General features: G+C 42.6%; 2 protein-coding genes and 1 pseudogene across 4 annotated transcripts in view; 1 reads left to right on the plus strand and 2 right to left on the minus strand.

Annotated features, from left to right (window-relative positions):
* CUNH10orf76 (chromosome unknown C10orf76 homolog) overlaps window positions 1–17,088 on the minus strand; it is a 210,232-nt gene that overhangs the window by 97,793 nt on the left and 95,351 nt on the right. For all 3 annotated transcript variants that reach the window (XM_023715517.1, XM_023715518.1, XM_004631461.2), the window contains 3 exons: window positions 16,198–16,280; window positions 15,212–15,338; window positions 8,365–8,440 (listed from right to left, as the gene is read on the minus strand). In XM_023715517.1, the coding sequence (XP_023571285.1) occupies window positions 8,365–8,440; window positions 15,212–15,338; window positions 16,198–16,280 (286 nt within the window). The remainder of the gene's footprint in view (window positions 1–8,364; window positions 8,441–15,211; window positions 15,339–16,197; window positions 16,281–17,088) is intronic.
* Window positions 3,740–5,221, plus strand: LOC101588470 (annotated as a pseudogene).
* Window positions 10,098–11,833, minus strand: LOC105742200 (metalloreductase STEAP1-like). The gene is given in 4 exon segments (XM_023715632.1): window positions 10,098–10,138; window positions 10,751–11,226; window positions 11,228–11,569; window positions 11,571–11,833. Coding segments are annotated over 4 exon segments (1,062 nt in total). The 5' UTR covers window positions 11,774–11,833.

Raw genomic sequence — 17,088 nt, forward strand, 5'->3', positions numbered from 1 at the left:
GGTGTGTGTGTGTGGCCAGCTCAGCCCACCAGGGGGCGGGGCTGGCTGGCATGTGGCGCTGGGGGATCGAACCCCGGGGACTTTGTATTTTAAAGTCACTCTCACCTAAAATCACAGCCTCCTCAAATAAAGATCTTACTATTTCTTTACAAATATCTGGATATCCTAAATCAAGACATCTTCACCAAGTCTACCCTTGACCTAATACAAAACTTGTCTTTGTAGCATAAACCAAGCTAGGGCAAAACAGATGGTTATCCCCATGGGACTCAACATTTGGCTTTTTCTTTCTAGCTGTAGTGTTAAGAGGTTAGGGAACATGACTTTTAGATAGCACAGAATGCTCGCACTTACTGAATAAACAATATTAGAGCGGTTTCATTCTGGTGCTTCACTGTAATTTACACAATGCTTTTCATTCCCTCCGAACAATGGATCAGCAGGGTCTGATGAAAGAGTCATTATTGAAACTCTAACGCAAGCAACAATCTGGGCCTACCACCTCAACAACAGACAACTAGAAGGCCATGTTCAAGGCTATTCAAGGGTAAATGGTCAGCTTACTGCCTTTGCTCTTATCCTTAATTGCTTCTGTTTAACACAGGCTAGCACTCTTGGAAGCTAAGGCAGAAAGGACTAAAAGTTCAAATCCCAGTGCGGGCAACTTAAGTGACTCAGCAAGACTATCTCAAAAACAAACAAACAAAGCTGGGGAAATGTCTCAGTGGCAGAGCACTTGCCTAGCATGTTCAAGATCCTGGATTTCAATCCTGGCCCAGCTATAAACAGAGTTGAGGATACAATAAGTACTAAGGCAATGGATACCTTACCACCATGGGAAAAAAAATCACTTTAATACACACTTACGTCTCACTAGACTAAGCTCCATCCTTCTGCTGGAGTGCTTGGGCATCGAAGTTCTCCCTGCCCAACTCTCCCCATCCTTACTCATTTTGATAAGATTAATAGTGGCTATGAAGCAAATACAGCCCAAGCAGGTGCACAGGCCAAGGAAAGCTGGGGCAATTCTGGCTTGCTGAGACTTCACATTATCTTCTCAACTCTAATTTTACTGTCATCAACAGTGATTACTATCTGAAGGCTCCTTTTTTGTGACATTCGAAATCCTATACATGCCTATTCCAAAGGGTGTTATGTTCAATAAACCCTCTTACGTAGAAAGCTGAAGCTATTCTAAAAGCTATTCTTGTGCCCTAGCCTCCCTAGCAGCATACACTGAAAGCTTCCCCTTTTTGGATGGGAGGTAAAGAGAAACGAAATAAGCAGCAGAAAGAAAACCAGGGCCACTTCAGCATTTGAGCAAAAATTTTGACCAAGGAGTAAACAGGGTATGGAAGCAAAACCCACAACATGAGCTACTAAGAGACTTAAAAAGAAATGCAATTAGCAGTCATAGGCCTAAGCATGTAACTAATCACAGCAATATCTAAACAGTCATTCTAATGAAAAACTGAAGTTCACCTAAATAAATTCCATATGAAGGGAAAAATACATTATCAGAGTTAAAACTTTATCCACTTAAAGAAAATTACAGATCAGGAGAAAAATTTATTTGCAGTGATTCTGCTACTATTTCTCTCCATGAACAGAGAGTAGAGTTTTGAAACTGGTGCTAATAAAATGCTCATTAAGTGGAAAGCATTAAGATATTAACTTGGAAAGATTAAGAGCCTCAAATTCCTTACCTTAAAAGTCATTTGGTTAAATGAAGGTCAGATTTTAGTCTAACATTATTTATACCAACTAGGTTAGTAATCAGATAACCCTAAGACCTCACTAGGCTAGTCTGCTAAATGGCAGCAGGAAATATCTGCCATAGAAGTCTATCGATACTTTCCAATAGTCTCCCTTCCAGCCCTGAATGAACTCTGAAAGTACTCTTCCTTTTTGGATTGGAAGTATGGATTTAGCCGAACCAACAATTATACCAAAGAATGGAACCTTAAAGGCAGAACAATATACCTTATTTTTCTTATGACAAAGTAATGCTACAACAACTTTCCTATGCTGAGAAAAAAATATATGCGGCTTGTTGACAATACCAGGTATTCCAATAAAAATAGCAGTTTCTAAGCAGCTGTATTTTTAAGTCTCACAAAAGGATCAAACAGGAATAGAGAAAAAAAGGAGAGATAAATTGTTTAAGCACAATTTTGACAATTAAAGAACTAGAGTGACTAAGGCATGAAAGGCAAAAGAAGAGACTGACATTTGAACAATTTAAGCCTCTGGCACACGAAAATACTTTTAACTTCCTCTGCCACAATCTAAGTTCCAGAGAACAGTCAGGTCTGCAGCCTTCTCACCCTCCCCTGCTAGGGAGCCTTCTGGGAGGTGGTCATCAGACGCACAGCATCAGAGCTGCTGTCAACCCGCAGACCTGGCAGGGAGGCCTCCTAAGACACACATCTAGAAGCTTCATATGCTTCTCAATCCCTGCAAATGGCTCTCAAAGAATATACTATAAAGAAAGGTGATAAGTATTCAGGCCCCCCCCCCAAAAAAGTATTCAGTCCCTTTGACTTAGAAATCCTTTCCAGGGGGCCAGGGAGATGGCTCAGTGGAATAAGCGCTTCCCTGGCAAGTGCACGGGCCTGAGTTCAATCCCCGGTTCTGCCAAAAAAAAAAAAAAAAAAAAAAGAAATCCTTTCCAGGTATGGGAACAGCATAAACGACCTTTATAAATTGCAGAAATAAGCTATGTACACCATCACAAGTTTCCTAAGCCTTTACATATTCTCTTCTTAATAATCGACTTGTTGGTCAATAATTTAAGTATCCTACAGCATCCATGGGGGATGCAAGGATCAGATTTCCTGACATGGGCTCCTACTTTCTCAAATCAGAAGATAATGTGTTGTGGGCAAACAACACAAAGTTTTGAAGAAAAGAAAAGGGACACACAGCAGCACTCACTACACCACCTGGGGACCGCAGACTGCTCAGACACCCCCACCTCAGGTAAGACAATGCTGACTCTGAGAAAAGGAAACTCTTGCACCACCTTCATCCAAGACTATCAAGGACCAACTACAAGGAGAAGCAAGACACACTTTAAGGTTAAGGTGGCAATTGTTACAAAAAGGAAAAATGAAAATGAACTCTGGAAAGGCTAAAGAAGGCTCAAAATGGTAGGCCTAAGAAAGTGTGGCTGTCCTTCAAAAACTTAAAACACAGAATTACCATATGATCCAGCAGGGCCAGGGAGATAACTCAGTAGAATAAGTACCTGCATGGCAAGCACAGGGTCCCGAGTTCAATCCCCGGTACCACAAAAACAACAACAACTCAGGAGAAAAAGCGCCTGCCTGGCCCCATGATCTAGCAATTCTCCTTCTGAGTGTATGACCAAAAGAAGGGACCAAAAAAAAAAAAAAGGGGACAGCAAGCAAGACAGAAGGACTGCAAGTTCATGCTCAGTCTGGGCTAATCAGCAATACAGCGAGACCACAGCATTACATACATACAGAACCTGTGTTTGGAAGAACCGGGGACTGAACTCAGACCCTTGTGCTTGACAGGCAAGTGCTTATTCTACTGAGCCATCTCCCCAGCCCCACAGTAGCATTATTTATAAGAACTCAAAGGTAGAGGCAACTCAAGTGTCTACTGGCAGATGAACAAGTAAACAGAATGTGATATGTACATAAAATACAGAATTACACAGTTTGCAGCTTAAAATGAAGGAAGCTGGTCGCCTGGCGAGACCGCAGATGCGATGGCAGGGCCCGCGTGGATCTCCAAGGTCTCTCGGCTGCTGGGGGCATTTCACAGCCCAAAACAGGTGACCCGAGGTTTTGCTGGTGGTGCTCAGACAGTAACTTTAATTCCAGGAGATGGAATTGGCCCCGAAATTTCAGCTGCAGTTATGAAGATTTTTGATGCTGCCAAAGCACCTATTCAGTGGGAGGAGCGGAATGTCACTGCCATTCAGGGACCTGGAGGAAAGTGGATGATCCCGCCAGAAGCCAAGGAGTCCATGGATAAGAACAAGATAGGACTGAAAGGCCCTTTAAAGACCCCAATTGCAGCTGGTCACCCATCTATGAATTTACTGCTACGTAAAACGTTTGACCTTTATGCCAATGTCCGGCCGTGCGTCTCAATCGAAGGCTACAAAACCCCCTACACTGACGTGAATATTGTTACCATTCGCGAGAACACTGAAGGAGAGTACAGTGGGATTGAGCACGTGATCGTGGATGGAGTCGTGCAGAGCATCAAGCTCATCACCGAGGAGGCGAGCAAGCGCATTGCCGAGTTTGCCTTTGAGTACGCACGGAACAACCACCGGAGCAACGTCACGGCTGTGCACAAGGCCAACATCATAAGAATGTCAGATGGACTTTTTCTGCAAAAATGCAGGGAAGTTGCTGAAAATTGCAAAGATATTAAATTTAATGAGATGTACCTTGACACAGTGTGTTTGAATATGGTACAAGATCCCTCCCAATTTGATGTTCTTGTTATGCCAAATTTGTACGGAGACATCCTTAGTGACCTGTGTGCAGGACTGATTGGTGGTCTTGGTGTGACCCCAAGTGGCAACACTGGAGCCAACGGGGTAGCCATCTTCGAGTCGGTTCACGGGACAGCTCCTGACATTGCAGGCAAGGACATGGCCAACCCTACCGCCCTCCTGCTCAGCGCAGTAATGATGCTGCGCCACATGGGGCTTTTCGACCATGCTGCGAAGATCGAAGCCGCGTGCTTCGCCACAATCAAAGATGGAAAGGGCTTAACAAAAGATTTGGGAGGCAGTTCAAAGTGCTCAGACTTCACAGAAGAAATCTGCCGCCGAGTGATAGATCTAGATTAATAGGTCACCAGTGGTGTGTGCTGCAGGCCTGAAGAATGCCACCTCGTAAACCTCTCCGTAGGCACCCGCCATTCTCTGTGCGTTTGGTTTGCTTGTTTCTTGACAGCGCTTTTTACAATCTGGCCTTTTTTTAACCAACCTCTGCAAAGGATGCAGGAGATGTCCCTGACGTGCTTTCAAAGGACTTTTTCCAAGTGCTTGTTTTATTTATTAAATGTCTATCTGGTAAACATTGTTTTGTAAACTCTAAGTGGACTGTATCATTTGCCATTGTTAACCATTTTACACTTTAGTTTAAATAATTTTTCCTCAGCTGTAAATATTATGATACAGAATTAATAAGAGAAAACATATAACTTTGTAAACAAAAGTCCTGTCTTTCTTTGGCTCATGAGAAACATAATGGAAATAAAACAGGACATTGATATAATAGCACAAAATGACATTCTTAAATGGGCACAGGAGAAATTTCCTGGGAAAGTTCACATCTAAAACAACAAAAATGATGTATTTCCTAGTGATATGGAAAATAAAGGCAGATGCCTCCTTTACATGAATTATTATGAATAAAAATTTCAAATCGAAGAAAAAAAAATAAAATGAAGGAAGCTTTTTTTTGGGGGGCGGGGTCAGTACTGGGCATTTAACCCAAGGCCTTCAGACAGGGTCTCACTGAATCACCCAGGTAGACCTGAACGTGCATTCCTCTCGCCCCAGCCTCCCAAAGCTTTCGGACTACAAGCTATCGCCATCACCTCAGGAAGGAAGGAAATTGTGACATATGGTACCAGATGGATGGAGCTTGAAGACTCTCTGCTAGGTGAAATGACCAGAACTTTATAATTTAATGTGCACTTTTATATATTACATTGTTTTTATAACAGCTGCCCTGTGAACTAGTTATCACCATCACTTTCCTTCTATGGATAGAAGAGGTCCAGAAAAGCTAAGCAACTGGCTCAAGACCACATAATAAAATGGTAGAGAGAAAAATTAAAAACCCAGTTTTTTTTTTTAACTTTTATTTATTTATTTGTGTGTGTGTGTGTGTGTGTGTGTGTGTGTGTGTGTGTGGCCAGCTCAGGCCACCAGGGGGTGGGGCTGGCTGGCATGTGGTGCTGGGGGATTGGACCACGGTCCCTGTGCTTTGCTATGCTTGTTCTAAGTAGGTGCTTTAGACCACTGAGCCATCTCACCAGCCCCCCAAAAATCCAGTTTTTTAACACAAGTTTTCGTGCTTCTCTCAACACATCATGCTAGGCTTTCTGCTGACCCCCAGGGGAGACTCTGTGGCAACCCTACTGGGGCACGAGTCAAGGTTACAGGAAAAGGGCTCTGGGCTATGCCACGCAGCTGTGGGGCCTTAGACCACTCACAGTTTCTTAAGATTCACTTTCCTTGAGGGTAAAAAGTGAATTTTAAGAATTATAATGCACTTCATAGACTTTAAACATTAAAGGAGCATGTGAAAGAACAGCACCAAGTCTGCACTGAATAAAAAGAATTATCCGGAAAGAAAAAGGGTTAAGGTGCTTGGTATCATCAGTTTCATCCCTGACCTAGACTGAATATGAGAGGATACAAATACATTCTTTCAGTAACTGAGAAGATAAAACTGCTCTCTTCTACTTCAGACATATACTATGGTTCATTAAAAGCGAGAATAATGAGTTATTCTCTGTGGCAAGCTCATGAGAGAAGTTTAGAAAATCAAAGTGGAAGTACAAGCCTGACACAAATCATACAGGAATATTCATTCCCAAGGCTCAGCCCAGTTCTTTCTTGGCTACCCAGAAAAAAAAGCCAGGCCGGGGGCTGGCAAGATAGCTCAGCAGACTAATCACCTGCTTAGGCAAGCACAGGGACCAGGGTTCGATCCCAGGCACCACATGCCATGCTGGTCCTGCCCCCAGGTGTGCCAAGCCAGTCACCATGACCAGGCATGGTGGCACACCCCTGTAATCCCAGAGCTGGGGAGGCTAAAAACAAGAGAATCACTATGAGTCTGAGCTATATAGTGAGACCCTGTACCAAATACATTAAAAAAATTTTTTCAAAAGTGAGGCTGAAAGCTTCAATCAGCTGCTCGATGGCCCTTGAGAAAGAGAAGGAGAGTAGCCCCTCCAAAACCACTGCACAGAAAATAACAAAGTACGTGACAAAACCAGCACAGAGTATAGTCAAGGAGCAGGCTCTGGCTGAGAAGGACCCATGAGCAACACCTGTGTGCAGGGTCTAGGAGAATGCATGGGTAAATAAACACGACAGAAGGCACACCCGTATACATGGCATGCACTAGCTCAGAAGCTGTGCTTCATTCAAACAACCACAACTGTCATAGTGCCCTCGGGTCACAAAGGAGTGTTCTTGAGAAGGGTTTATAATTCCTGATTCTTGTAGAAATTTATCCACCCCAGTATCTAGATTATTTGCTATGTGCAGACATGCATTTATTTGTGAGATTTATAAAATTGTGCTTTGCTGCAAAATGTCTCTGGGGGCAGGTAAGGCAGTGCAACCTTCACCACAACCTTGTCAGCGCATCCTTGTCCAAGTTCCCTTATCCCAGCCTGCCTAACACACATTTCACACTTAACCTCTCATCTTACCACATATGTCAAACAGTGCAGTAATTCACTGCAGGGACAGAACAGTTTGCCTTGGAGAGAGACAGAGAGGGACAGAGACAGGGACAGAGGGAGAGAACGAGAATGAGAACATACAGAAACAAACATCACATCCCAGCTCTGTAACACATTAGAATCTATACCAAGTTGTAAATGTGCATTGCCGTTACGAGAATGTCTGGCAAGGCTTACATCTGGAGCTAAATCAAGTTCTCCATCTGCTGGGTTTGCCTCTTTTACTCAATGCTAATTTTTTCAATTGTTTGCAAAGTCCATTTAATAACTGTTGAGAAAATGGAAAATCATAGGCACAAAGAATGAGAGAAGTCCTACTTAGGCTTCACCTGAAATCTGCGGATTCCCTGACAGCTCCTGGCTGTGAGCATCCTGGCAGTGCCTCCTCAAGACGGACCGCCTCCAACACTGTGTACTCCGACTGCTTTGCCCGCTCCTAAGTAACCCACAGTGACTTAGTCCCATGGACTCCACCTAATTCTGTTTACCACAATTACAAAGGCCATGAATAAAAATGTCAAAGTTCTAGATTCCCATAAATCATGCACTATAGTCACGGAGAAGAGGAAAGATCTTCAGAAAAAAGCCCTCCCATAGCATATACACAGGAAATATGCTGGCAGCTAGTATGCCTGTAAAGGGCTTGCAACCAACTCTTGGTAGAAGATTCACACAACAGCCAGCACTGTGAGCTATTTTAATATGGCAAAATGAAAGCCCTGTGTAGTCCTGCTTTTCTTGATCCAGTGCAACAATTTCTTCCACTCCTACAGACATCAAGGCTTAAAATAGTAAGCTATTCGGTGCCTTCTACTTAGAAAGCTACAGTACAACTGAGGATGAGCCACAGCACTCTGAAAGAGAGAAAGTTTCATTCCTTACCTGATATTAACCAATGCATGGGTCACTTTGCTAGCTGCTTCCTTCCACTGGCCTGCATTGGTAGAAAGCCTCAGGACTGAAAAGGAGGAAAGAACACAGATCTGTCAAACTCCTCACAGAAAACACAAATATGAAGAACAAATACACATCACAGAATAGTACTATTAGAACAACCAGAGTAATTCAGTTTCAAATCTCACTACACCTACAGTGTAGCAGCTGTCATCTCTCTTTCTCCTTCCCCATCTTCAAATTATCCTTTTATTTAAATAAAAATAAAAAAAATAACAAAACAACAGCCATGTCAATCTTTTGTTTAAAAACACCTTCACTTAAATAGACAGATAGATAGATAGATAGATAGATAGACAGACAGACAGACAGACAGACAGACAGACTGACTGACTGACTGACTGACTGACTGACTGACTCAATAGAACTCATTCGATAATTTTCTCTTGGAATTTTTTCTCTAATTTCTTATTTTCCATCAAAATATTACACTTCTACTTTGTCTTGGGGTCCTTCCACCATCCTTACCCCACAACATACTAACAGGGTTCCAACACAGTTTTTAACATTCACTTAAAAGTTACAATGGAGTAAGAACATGCGGGAAATCTGGGTGTTACGTTTATCATTTCCCTGGCGGTTAGGCCTAACTAAGCAGAACTATGTGGCTATGTCAATGTGCCCTCTTGCTATACATAGATCTTTCTGCACCTAAAGGGGTAAATTCAGAAAAACAGGACAAATAACCTGTTATGGCTGTGTCTACATGTCTCCTCATGCAGTCATAGACAGACGTTTTCGGAGGTGGCTGAATCTAAGTGTGCAATTAGTATGTCAGTCCACTGACTGCTTTGCCGTAGTTCCGGCTAGGACTAGGCCACCCTAGGGTGGGCAGCCTGCATACAACGGAAGGTAGAGAAGGAAATTCTCTGTCACTTCTGCTGTCTTATACTGCCATCAACTGTTGCCTTCTGTCATGAGCCACCCTGCCGTGGAGTCATCCAATTACGGACTGAAATCTCTACAAACTGTTAGCTAAATAAACCTTTCTTCTCTGAACTTTGGCTGTTAGGTATTTTGTCTCAGCAACAAGGGAAAAGAAACCAAGATATAACCTTTCCAGTTAGAGGATGATCACATTTCAATCTAGGTGTAATCTGTCGCTGCTCCTCTGACTTAACTGTGCGACCCGCAAAATGAATCAATAGGAAGACTGTTCTCTGACCAAATTCTCTTTTCCAAATTTACTCACAGGTAGAGAGATAATAAAAATACAAAAAATGGTATGATCTCCAGGGCCACACATGAACATAACCACAGCCAGTCCTGGCAGTATATGCTGATTGTCCTACCACTCAGGGAGGCTGAGGCAGAAAGATCACAAGAATTTGAATCCAGCAGGACAACTTAGTAACTTAGCAAGACTCTGTTTCAAAATTAAAAGGCCTGGGATGTAGCTCAATATGAAGGCCTTGGGTTCAATCCCCAGCACTGGAAATAAAAACAAAACAACCACAAGTGCTCCTTAAAAAAAAAAAAAGCACCTGCTGGTCACATCACTTCAAGTGTATACTTTTAATTTTAAAGAATGGCCGTAAGTAAGAGGAAACTATGTGGAGAATTTACCGTGTATGCCCAGTCACACTAGACAGAGACTATATGTAACACAGATGCAACAGGTGAAAAAGCTCAAGACTCAGGACACAAGTAGTTGGCTGAAGTCATTTGCTCAAGTTGTAAATGACAGAGCAGTAATTTGAACCTGGAGGGAAGAACTCCAAAAGTCTGAGTTTATGCAGAGAAGTGAGTAAAGAGCGTGATCTCTGAAGGCAGTTGTCAGGAGTCAGGTGTAGTAGCCCTTGCCACCTACTAGAGAACAAAAGCAGTAACTACAGGACGTGGTCACTGTGAGAATCAAAGAAGTCCATATACACAACACTCTTACAATGTGTGTCTATCACAGAAGTGAATTTTAACAGAGTGCCTCCCAAATAAATGAATAAATGAACAAGACATTACCACAGGAAGGAGGCCTAACCAACATTAAGAAACGTGTTCCCTTTGCACAGGAATGTCACCACTGCGTGCCATCACCATCTGCTCCTGACCCGTAACTCCCAAGCAGGCACAGCAGCAGCAGTACTCCTATCAGGGGAGGGCCTGCGGCTCTGATGGGGAAACAAATGCATCTGGCAGATCTGTGTTTGTTCTAGCAATGCCTCAATCTTATAAATACAGGCAACCCTATGGCAGAGGAACAAGACAGAAGCCTTAGTCAAAACATATATTTTTTTCTCAAATAGTCATTTTATTAACAAATACAAATTTGAGATGTCAGTGGTAAAATATATCAATATTGAACAAAGGTGTGCACAGGCAGTATAGCAATACTGTAAGTGGGAGGACATCTCAGTTTTGTTAGTTTTGGTGACATCTTCCCAAGCACAACTAATCTTCAGTATCTTCTTCCTCAAGCATGGCAGGAACAGAATAGTTTTCCATACAAGGACAATGATTGGAAGGAAAACAGCTATCATAACAGTTGGAGGTGTAAACCACACAAATTGCTTTGCACCTATCCATTTATTCCAGGCAAAAATCAATGCATGCATTGTGCCCAGTGGGAGCGAAACAATTCCAAGGCTGCTCTGAATACAGTAAAATTCTCTCCATGTCAAAGAGTCACTGAGAGATGCAACTGACGTAACAGCCAAGAGAGCCAGTACTGCAAGTCCCACAATTCCTAGAGACACATACATCTCCATTCTCCAAATATTATGCTCAATCCAAACATCTTTATTTTGTTGGACCTGTTGGTGTGCCCAGTTTAGAAACTTGTATCTGTAGGATCATTGGATAAGATAGACTATAAATTGCATGCAGTACAGCAAAAAAGAAACTGAGAAGCCCAAATTGCTTTCTTGTTAACATCCACTTATCTAACCAAGGTGAAAATTTCTTATATTTGGTTCCATTATGAAGCCGCACAACTGCTGCGCTCACACCTGGCAAGTAAACCAAGGCCAAGAGAGTGATGGAAACCACTGGCAAGACTTTGCTGATGACCAGGATTGGAATTTTATAAAAACACTGCTGATGAGAAGTTACTAAAGGGTGAATTATTTCCCACAAGAGAGTGTAAAGGAAAGTCAGCAATACCACAACAGCAGCTATTTTAATTGGCAAGTGCCACCACACAGAGCTCCTGTCTGTGCTGAAGTTCCAAGTGACAATCAAATTCGTTAACATGGGCAGCTTGTCGCAAAGATAAAAGCACAGGTCTTTTCAGCATGCTGGTCTCATCCACATCTTTAGTCAAAGAGTCATCATCTTGTAGGTTTTTAGGCTTCATATGCCAAAGATTTTCTTGGTTTGGGATGTCATTTCTGTTCTCCATTAATTCTATGAAACAGTATGGTCTCAGTCACCCGCTCCTCACTCCTCATGGACAGGACCACTTTGATTTGAGTGCAGTCTCAATATATTATTAAAATTCTGCTTTTCTAATGTACAGGACTTAGTGCAAGGGAAGTTGGGAGTCAGAACTCTGCAATGTGGAGTTAGGCTCTACTCTTTGTATATGCAAACTTACTCGGGTAACGAAGAAAATTATCTCAGCAAACCAGATGTGTCTTTATCAACTCACTTACTTAGATATGCTGGTTTTTACCATATCTACTAGATCATAAGGGACTGCTGTTCAATCCCCCAGCACCACATGCCAGCCAGCCCCGCCCCCTGGTGGGCTGAGCTGGCCACACACACACACACACACACACACGATAAATAAATAAATAAATAAATAAATAAAATTTAAAAGAAAAAAAGAAAGTTATTGAAAATTTAAACAAAAATTTTTTTCAAAATGCCCTAGGAGCCTCAAACTAAAGCAATCATTTATATACGAAATTATAACACACACAGACACACAAAAAAATTATGCAGCCATTAAAAGACTTAAACACAAAAATGTATAACTTGAAGGTTACAAAACACAAACTAGAAGGATATCGTGGTTACAATGTGAACTGCGCATACCTGTGGGCCAGTATACAACAATGAAAACAGTGACAGCACTACAATTGAGGGTTTACAGAACTAAAATTTTTGCCGAAGCCTTTTCCTTAGTATTAGTGTTTTTTGTTGTTGTTTTATCTGTCTTTTTGTGACAGGGTTTTCCTATGCAGTTCAGGCTGCTCTTGAGTGCACTTGGTAGCCCAGGCGGATCTCAAACTTTCAACGATCCTCCTGCCTCAGCCTCCCAAGTGCTAGGATTCTTAGCCACCACACTTGGTCATAGTAATTGCTTTTTTAAAAAATGAAAACCAGCTCAAAGCATGTCATGTATTGTTTAGAGTAGCTTCTGTGAGGGATCCTTCCATTTAGTAGACTTTCCTACAGAAAAATGTCACAGGAACATCACAGGTGTGCCTTACCCTCTTTCTGTTCCATCTATGATGGAGACATACTTTACCCTCCTCCTTTAAGCAACATAAAACAATGGTTACCAGATACCGAACAACAAGCAATTTAGAGCTATAATCTAAGGAAGGGGAAAAAAAAATCAAGATGCATCTGTGATTACCCCAGCTCACTAAGTGAAGGAGTCTCCAAGCTCCGAGGCAGGAAGGAAGAAGCAGAATAAAAAAATCTCACCAAGCTGAACACTCAGAGATCCAACTTTGGAGGGGCATGGCATCTAGAAGGAACAGGGTGGGCAGCTGGCAAGCAAAGATCCTGGGAGCTACAGGATCTCCAGAGGGGTATCCTTCGTCTCTTGCTGAGCAGTAACCCAAACATATGGGAAAGGAAACTACCCAAGGGTGAGGGCAAGGAGCTCCTGCACAGGAGGAGGAGAACGGCTTGTGTTTCCACAGACGAGTGGAAAGACCTGGGCTAGCAGGCACTCTACAGAATGGCACCACATTCTTGGGGCCAAAGTACCTTTCAGGACAAGGTGCTTTTGACCTGTCCTCCACCTGGACAACAGGCTGAAAACAAAACAACAACAAAAGAAAACCTTGAAAATATCAACCTGACCCAGTTCCACCAAAAAAAAAAAAAAAAAAGAATGAAAGAAATGAAAGTATCCACCCTATTCCACATAACCACATGCCAGAACAATGCCCAAGGTTGACTGTTTGCTTATTTATTTTAGTATTTTAGGGAAGGGTCTACAGGGTGTTCAGGATCTCACTACTAGATCGGACTCGTAGTGATCCGTCTGTTTACAGCCTCCTAAGAGCTGGGATTACAGGTGCACACCACCACGCCCAGTCTCAGTTGTGGTTGTGGGGCTGACATGGCAAGCTCAGGGCTCGAACCCCCCAGCCACCAAGCCTGCTTGCAAGCGCTTTAATCCACTGAGCTATTTGGCCAGCCCTAATGCCCAAGTTTCTATAAAGGAACATCATAAAAGTCTAGCACTCATACCACAAAAATCAGAATGTCTTTCACCTATAAGCAGCAGAAAAATCAAGCAATAAAAATGATCTGGTTGCTAGGAATTCAGAGTGGGCAAAACAGGTAACTTCACAAGAACACAAAAAGAATTCTGGAGATGATAAAACTCATTCAAGGGCCAGCAAGATAGTGCAGTGGACTAAGCACCTGCTTGTGCAAGCAAAAGGACCAGAGTTTGATCCCTGGCAAGACATGCAGCACAGGCCCTGCCACGCCCCTGCTGAGCTGGCAAAAGAGACTGCGCAGAGTGGCACATGCCTATAATGTTGCTTGGGGCTGGGGAGATAAGTGCCTTCCTTGCCAGTTCAAGGACCCAAGTTTGATCCCCAGAGCTGGAAGCACGACATTCTGGCCCCAGAACCCGGGTCCACTGTGCCCTGAGACTGGGCATGATGGGGCACGCCTGTATTCCCAGGACTGGGGAGCCAAGACAGGAGGCTCACTACAAACCCGAGCTGTGTAGCGCCCTGTACCAAATAAATAAATAGGATTCCTGAGCCCACCGACTAGACAAGATGAGCAAAGCTCACCCTCCCGAGCTGAAAAAATTTATGGACAAGAAGTTGTCATGGAATGAACTCAGGACCTCGCGCTTGCCAGACAGGCACTTATGCTGCTGAGCTATGTCCCCAGCGCCATACACAGCAAAATTCTGTCTCCAAAAAAAACAAGAGGAAAAAAATCTTTTCTTCCTGTAACAGGGAAATTGAATGGCGGCAGACATGTCCAGGGAATATGGAGAGGATTTGATCCCTTTATGCATCTTGTGATAGATGAGTGCGTGGAGACGGCAACTAGGGGGCAACAGACAGCACTGGAAGGTGGTGATGCGAGGAATAGTATCAGCATACTGGAAGCCTTGGGACGAGTCTAAATGCTGACTGCTCAGCAGAAAAATTCATACGCCTCCTCCAAGCATTACTTTCACTGCCTGAAGAATGGGTCATACACATTTTCATATATTGAATTTTTGTTAAATAAACTTTTGCAACAGTCCAAAGCAAATAAATAAATAAATAAATAAATAAATAAATAAATAAATAAATGACACACACACACACCCCCTCCCCGGAATCGGGGGTTGAACTCAGGCCCTTGCGCTTTCCAGGTAAGTGCTCATTCTACTGAGCCATCTCCCCGGCCCCAATTAAAAAAAACGTTGCTAACCAGCTTCCCACTGACGTAAAATCTAAGTTCTTGCATGCAAAATGCTTGCATACTCTTTCTTACTTGCCTGAGAAGAGACTACTGTATTTCTGTACCACGTAACAGCACCAACCAACTAGCAGAAAACTGTTGTAGCATTTTTCTCTTACTTGTCAATAAACAGGAAAGAGGATGGAGAAAGAAGAGTGAAAAGAACAGAACTTACCCATAGAGTACAGGTTGTCAAAGCTCTGGTGCATGCGGATAATCTCATAGTAAAGTTCATCATAGCTGCTAGGGGTCGGCAGGAATGTGTCGCCGTATGTGATAAACATGTTAAAAAGGTTCACAATCTAAAAGAGAAGCAATACTACATAAACAGGCTTCGGGCGACAAAGACCAAGCAATTATCATCAGCGGTACATCACAATCACCTCTAGCTGGTTTACGGGAATTGTCAAAATTTTAAGGATTTCACAAGATAATTACAAAACACAGCCATTATTAAAAATCCATTCATACAAACTACGAAACATGTTAAAATGAAGGTAAATAAGTATTCAAAACATATGACTTCCTAATATTTTCCGTCCTTTACTGTATATGTGCATCTGAAGCAACTCTGTGGCTCTTGCACCCGGATGGTGGGACACCACAGAACATGAGCTACTGCACGTCTCCTCCCCAGTACTCCGAATGACTCGTGTCATGCTGACAGCTTACAACTGGCTGCTAGGTAAAGCGCCACAACAGAAACCAGTACATGGCACAAATCAGGCTTCCCCCACTAAACATTGAGTATTTCTGAATTGGGTAATCCTAAAAAGATAGAAAAAAAAACAACCAATCAGACAAACAGGCATCTGTAATGGCCCTGGGACACCAACAACAAACAGGGTGACAGAACTGCTCCAGCAATGGGCACTTGAGAAGCTTGTGACAGAGACTGTGGTGTAGTGAGGTCTCCAGCTGGGGGCAGGGGCACAGTCATAAAGAGGTCAGCCAACACCCACGCAGCCAAGCCACCTCACATGAAGCAGAGAATCCCAGGGCCACCAGGCAGGTAACAGTAAGAAGCAGCAGTCTAAGATTCTGATCCCTGAGGAAAATTCAGCCTCATACCCTTTATAGCTGAGCCTCTCTGTTTCAAACCAGCATGTCTCTGCCTTAGCACATGGCTTCAGAGAAAGAAATGTTTGTTTTGTTACTCACCATAAGGGCTAAAGTAAAAATGTTGTGTTTAGCCAGCAGAACTGTCTCATTTGACATAAGAAACTTCAGCAAATTTATCAGGGCTTTAAAAAGAAAAGAAAAAAAAAAGCTATCAATAAACTATTCAAAATGTAATTAAGTTACAGGAAAGCAAAATAGTTGCAAAGAAATCTGTAAGGTTAGAATAAGTAAATCTCAGCTACTAGCCCTTACGGACATTTATTTTTATTAAAACATACCTATACATTTATTGTCAGGGTACACTGTGCTATTTCAACACACCTAGACAATGTACATAAATCAAATCAGGGACCAGAGAGATAGATCAGCAGCACAAGCACCTGCCTGGCAAGTGCAAGGTCCTGAGTTTGATCCCCAGCACATGTAACAGGTTACTGTACACTGTAGCTGTCCCCCATGCTGTAGAACACTAGAACTTATTCCTTCTTCCTTCTGTCTTTTTGTACTCACTACCCAACCTCCCTCTACCGCTCTCCCAACGCAGTTTCTAGCAATCACTATTCTATATTCAGATAGACTTCTCTGGCTTCTAAATCCAAGAGAGAACATGTACATGTCTAGTTTATTTCAATTAACATATAGTCTTCCAGTTCCACCTACTTTATGAAAAATGTCAGGGTTTCATTTTTATAGTTTCATTTTTTTTCTCTTTTTTGCCAGTATCAGATTTACTTTATGCTTTTATCAAGTTAATTATCATACATACAAATTAACAGCCAGAGGCTTGTCATGACATGCCAGTTACTGCTAAGATGTCTCTCGGGTAGATGGATGTTCAAGAAGAAGGCGGTAGTGCAGGAAAGCAAGAGACAGGAAAAGGAATATTATGGGACTGTCCTGCTTCAAGGTTGTGTATGGTGAGATTTTTGG

This window comes from Octodon degus, unplaced genomic scaffold, assembly GCF_000260255.1.
Source record: "Octodon degus isolate 3935 unplaced genomic scaffold, OctDeg1.0 scaffold00042, whole genome shotgun sequence".
Lineage (NCBI taxonomy): Eukaryota > Metazoa > Chordata > Mammalia > Rodentia > Octodontidae > Octodon > Octodon degus.